The 5,752-nt window shown below is 41.6% G+C and overlaps 1 protein-coding gene across 1 annotated transcript; it reads right to left on the bottom strand.

Moving 5' to 3' along the window:
• Window positions 1–3,165: 3,165 nt before the first annotated feature.
• LOC147902046 (GDSL esterase/lipase At5g03610-like) lies at window positions 3,166–5,516 on the bottom strand. The gene is made up of 5 exons (XM_087375281.1): window positions 5,191–5,516; window positions 4,926–5,108; window positions 4,501–4,766; window positions 4,045–4,342; window positions 3,166–3,696 (listed from the first exon to the last, which is right to left on the bottom strand). The coding sequence occupies exons 1-5, from the start codon at window positions 5,282–5,284 to the stop codon at window positions 3,497–3,499; spliced, it is 1,041 nt and encodes a 346-aa protein (XP_087231407.1). The 5' UTR covers window positions 5,285–5,516; the 3' UTR covers window positions 3,166–3,496.
• Window positions 5,517–5,752: the final 236 nt, after the last annotated feature.

The following is a 5,752-nucleotide window of genomic DNA, read 5'->3' as shown; positions in this document are numbered from 1 at the left end:
ACTCTGCGTATCTCAACAGTCTTTTCTGGCTTCTTGTGCATCTTGTCCTCATTAAAGATAATATCATGGCTACGTACTATCTTCCTGGACTCTGGATCCCACAATCGGTATCCCATCTCACCTGACTCACCATATCCAAGAAAAATGCACTTCCTTGACTTTGGATCAAGCTTGTTGTGTTTTTCCTTAGGGATATGAACATAAGCTTCACAGCCAAATACACGAAGATGCCCATAAGATGGTGGCTTGCTTGGCCAAACCTCTTCTGGCACTTTCCCATCTAGTGCCTTGCTAGGCAATCTATTGATAAGATGTACTGCTGTCTTGATAGACTCAGCCCAAAAGCCATGAGGTAGACTGGCATTAGAAAGCATGCTTATATTCCTTTTTTGAATAGTTCTATTCATCTTCTTAACAACCCCATTCTAAGAAGGATTCTCAGGAGTAGTCAACTCCCACTTGATGCCACATAGCTCACAAAAATTCTTAAATGCATGAGAGGTATACTCTCCTTCATTATTAGTGTGCAAGCATTTGAGCTTCTTGCCCGACTGATTTTCAACAAATGCTAAGAACTTTTGAAATGCATCAAAGACATCACTCTTTTTTTGAAGAGGATAGACCCACACTTTCCGTGTAGCATCATCAATGAAAGTAGCAAAGTAAGAAGTACCACCCAATGAGATAGTAGGCATAGGTCCACACACATAATTGTGAACCAACTCCAATGGTTTAAGCCTCTTCTTGCCCAAAGATTTTTTATGTGAAGACCGTGTTTGCTTCCCATACATGCAATGCTCACACATGCTAAAATCTAAAAAATTAAATATGGGAACATACTGCAAACTAGAAAGTATCTTCATTCCTGTCATGCTCATGTGTCCTAATCGACGATGCCACAAAGAGACGGATGGCTGCTCAGTCACATTGATTACATTATCTCTTATGCCTGACACATGCATTGAGTACAACGTTCCATGCTAGGAACCTCTAGCAATCTCAAATGACCCTTTGCTAATTTTTCATGTATTGTTGTCAAAAAACACATGATAGCCATCATCATCAAGATGTCCTATAATTATCAAGCTCTTTTTTAGATTTGGAACATGCCTAACATTCTTGAGTACAAATGTAGAACCATTAGGAAGAGACAAGTGGATATCTCCCACTCCAACAATGTCACATGGATAATCATTTCCAAGTCTCACGGTTCCTTTCCTTCCTGCATCATAAATGGTAAACCACTCCCTATGTGGAGTGACATGGAAAGATGCTCCTGATTCTAGTATCCAGTTCTATGATAATGCATCATCACTAGTCACAAGAAAAGCATGCTCAAACATAGAGGCATAAAGAATCTCACCCTCATCACTATTGTTACTTATGGCATTCACTTCCTCTATATGGACTGTGGATTTCTCTTCCTTCTTGGGTTGCACATTAGCTTTGCTTTTGCCTTTTTCGTTCTTCCATTCGTAGCAATCGTAGCAATCCTTTTTGAAATGGCCTTTCTTCCCATAATAGAAGCATTCCAAATCCTTTTTAGCATGGGATTTTCCTCTAGATTTGCATCTAGACTTGCTTGTATTTCTGTCGTGGTATTTCCCCCTGGAATATGACCTCCCTCTCACATTGATAGCACTTGAACTTTTAGTTTCAGCATTGTTCTTTCTATTTACCTCCTCAGTGAGAATGCATCATCACTAGTCACAAGAAAAGCATGCTCAAACATAGAGGCATAAAGAATGTCACCCTTATCACTATTGTTACTTATGGCATTCACTTTCTCTATATTGATCATGGATTTCTCTTCCTTCTTGGGTTGCACATTAGCTTTGCCTTTGCCTTTATTGTTTTTCCATTTGTAGCAATTCTTTTTGAAATGGCCTTTCTTTCCACAATAGAAGCATTCCAAATCCTTTTTAGCATGGAATTTTTCTCTAGATTTGCTTCTAGACTTGCTTGTATTTCTATCATGGTATTTCCCCCTGGAATATGACCTCCCTCTCACATTGAGAGCACTTGAACTTTTAGTTCCAGCATTGTTCTTTCTATTTACCTCTTTTCATCTTTACATGAAGTAGATAATTAGATGGGGAAAGCCTACTCAGTAGAAACTTGTTATGTGAAAAACTGAGTGCTCTCTCTTTTCAAAATGGTAGAAACAGACAAAGCTTGCCATGTATTACCAAAAGATAGATTTGGCATCCTTTAACACTACTTTGGTATCAAAAGAGGACATAAAAGTATCCTTTCGATGTTTTGATAACAAAATCACAACTTGATCTAGGTACATTTTTTAAGGATTCCCTCGCTTGAGCATAAGGTAGACTCATAAGGGAACTATAGTAACACAACTTTTCTACTGGGCAAAATTCAAATAGGTTTCTCAATACGCTCACAATGAGTCCCACATCTAGGGTATTGATAAGTGCGATATATATACATACTTTTAGTTAGAATCACTCATTCGTAGACTAGTAGAGCCACTCTATAAAAATAGTTTAGACCTTTAAGGGTTAGTATGATGTCATTAATCATTATATCTTAAAATTAATATAATTACAACACAATCAACAATCACAATAAGATACGAATTTCATGTTCTACATCATATTATCCTACAAACTAATGCTACTCCATAATATGATATGAAAGATGTATACAAAGTATTGTTGATTTTAGAAATTGCTATACATGTCAAATAAATGTGAAAAAGGTCAAATTTGCCTAGTTAACAACATTCATAAAATGTAATTTTGAGTCCATAAATCATAGTAGGTATGATTATCTATCTGCAAACTCAATATAAACATATGTATTTTAGTCACTATTAAACTATGGGACTTTAAAACTTAAAAAAAAAAACCATTCTAATCAAGAATCATGACCATTTTGTCTTAAAGTTGAGAAAACTATCAATGGTTTATAATTAGAACCCCAAAAGACCTTATCAAATTCCTTAGAACAATTCTAGGAAGTGGCTAAGTAAACAAGGCATAAAAGTGTCCTAGGATAATTTCATGTCCTTCTACCAAACTAGTGTTAGATATAAAGACAAGGTAACATTAACATAGCGTAGAAAATAAGTGAAAGTGCTATTAAAATGAGAGGGAGCACTAACCTAGCAAACTTGAATCAACATGTCAAGAAATACAAGGGAGACATAATGTTTCGTGGAAGATAACTACAAGCAATGTAGCGTAGGATTGCTCTTACAATCAAAGGGCGAAGTAATATAGGAGCCTCAACATGTCAAGAAATACAAGGGAGACATAATATTTCCTAGAACATAACTACAAGGAATGTAGCGTGGAATCCCTATTAGGATTGCTGTTTCAATGAGAGGGATGGGAGCCGTTGCTATTTCAAGGGCTATCTTGAATTTGGAGAAGAATAAAGATGAATGGTGCATAAATACAGACTCTACTAGCCCGATCAAAAAGTACACATATAATCGTAAAAATCAAGCTGTATTGAATTGATGGCAATCAATTCAATTCAACTGTGCAAGGGACGCCTGCAGCTGGTTCACGACTGCCTGCCACCCTGCCTCCGTTGGATGGATAGTATCGTCCCAGTAGAACTGCGAGCTCGGATTAGCGCACACACTGTAGTTTGGCACTCCCCCAGCTCCCACATTGCTGCACTTGCTCCCAGGAGTCGTCCCCACACAGCATGGCTTCAAGCCCGATCCTGCAAGAATCCCATGCTTTCATCCGGTGATTTCCTCCAGCAACATTGGAACACAACATAGAACTCAAGCAACAATCTCAATGTAACACTGATTAAGCAACATCGGAACACAAAGTAGTTTGCTTGACATGCAAACTAAAGCCAGATGTTTCGCCCTCCCGATCCTCCCTCCCGATCCTGCATGAATCGGATCCTTTTTCCCCAAGCAACATCCGAAGACAACATAGATACATGGAATGCACGGTGCAATCGGATGTTTTGTCTTAAGAAACATGGGAGATTCACATTGCTGCACAAATGCAAGCCCATTTCACCGCATTGATCGTGCTCTGCAAATCTGTTGCTTACCCATTTGAGACTGAGCTGCGCTGAATGCTTCATACAGATCCAGTTCAATGATCTTTCCCCCCGTGAAGTAGTGCCTCAGACCTAGCACGTTTTTGAATATCCGCGAGTTGTGTGGCTGCGCTACATTGATGCTCCAGCTATCGTTGCAGCTTTGATAGAAGTTCGCGGCAGTTGCTATCGGGAGGCATCCAGTGGGTGGGAGGTATGTGATTGCGAATTTTCGTAGGCCGAGCTGGTAAAGTCTGACCAAATCGACGGACATCTGCTTTCCCACGTTCAGAGTGACACGATATATATTCTGCAGAACAGCCGGGAAAACAGTTTTTCAGATTGTCATGAAATTTTCATTTGGCTGCGATGAACGGATCTAACATCACATAGAGTAAGCTATGGCATTGCCGTCTTGAGTAGCTCTGTGATCTGAATGCACTTGCATCGTGTGGGTAGGGGAGGTACCGCCAGTGGGACTGAAGGCTTCTGAAGGAGCAAAGGCAGGTAGTCATCGCCGGAAGGTGCGTAGAGGACGACGGCAGAAGCAAGTTCTTCCGGAGTGAGGCTGGAGGCCACACTTTGGAAGGTGTCGATTTGCGAAGAAATGGTAGGAAATCCGTTGCCAGGAAGAACCGCACTTCCTCCGGTTGCAAAGTTCAGAGCTCCGACGACAGTGGCCCCAGAAACGCGCAGTGCAAAGGCTGTTGGCGGAGGGGAATTCAAGGCGATCGCTGCACAATCGTCACACGGCATTAGCTTGCTGTTTCGATCATAACCACAATGCCGATGCTCTGCTGTGTAAGTAGCAGCTTGGGCATCATCAGCTTCTTCGTTGACTTGAATCGACGACAAAACTTTGAGATCCAACTGTCTTAGCACAGAATACTCACCTATGATATCACTCAGAACGTGGCCGTTGCTATAGCGACCGGCAGGTTTCCCCGGCCATGTCTCCCCATAAGGTATCGACCATGGATATGGACGCAACGAGTCCGGGTTCTTGACATTGCCAGTGTCCACATACGAGCTCCCAAACACGATCAAAGGACCTGCATCTACTCGGCACGCATATCCTGTACGCATCCGAGTTTTGTGAGAGTTCGATGAGCTCCCAAAAGAACGGCAATGTCCCATCGTTGCGAGTGAAACACTCACCTAAAGCCACTGCAAGGATTGCCAAGTGAACCAGGCTACGATGGAATGCTGCGGGACCTGACATTGTCATGGTATTGGGTCGCAGTATCTGCATACAGCTGCGGCGAGGAAGAACCGGGCAGAGCTTTGGATATCGATAAGGTGAAGCTCTCACAAAGGCAGAATCAAGCAATGGAGTAGCTCGTCGTTGATCAGGACAACACTACAATTTCTCAAACTCAGAAGTCAGCGATATATCGTATCAAGATCACAACTCTTGCCAAAAATCTCCGAACTTAACTGAGCGTGTCTGATCGTCTGGTGCGCACAACTGTTGCGCATAACTATTCCTGCAGTATGTACATTGCACATAGCTTCCTTTGACCTTTCTCGAACTGTATTGCTAAAATGCTGATGACTCGTGAGTGATGGCAGGACACCGAGCGAAAATACTGAGCGGTGTTGAAATACTGCGCGCCAACACCGCGCTCTCAGTACGTAGAAGGAACTGAACGTGACTGTTGTTCAATCTTGACACTTTTGTTGGCGAATCTCCTCAGCGATTTCTCACCTTGAGCTCGCT

This window comes from Dipteris shenzhenensis, chromosome 5 (genome assembly GCF_047967505.1).
Source record: "Dipteris shenzhenensis isolate YYH24624 ecotype China chromosome 5, Dip_SZ_1.0, whole genome shotgun sequence".
NCBI lineage: Eukaryota > Viridiplantae > Streptophyta > Polypodiopsida > Gleicheniales > Dipteridaceae > Dipteris > Dipteris shenzhenensis.
The sequence above is the reverse complement of the archived record's forward strand: the minus strand, read 5'-3'. Positions and strand labels throughout refer to the sequence as shown.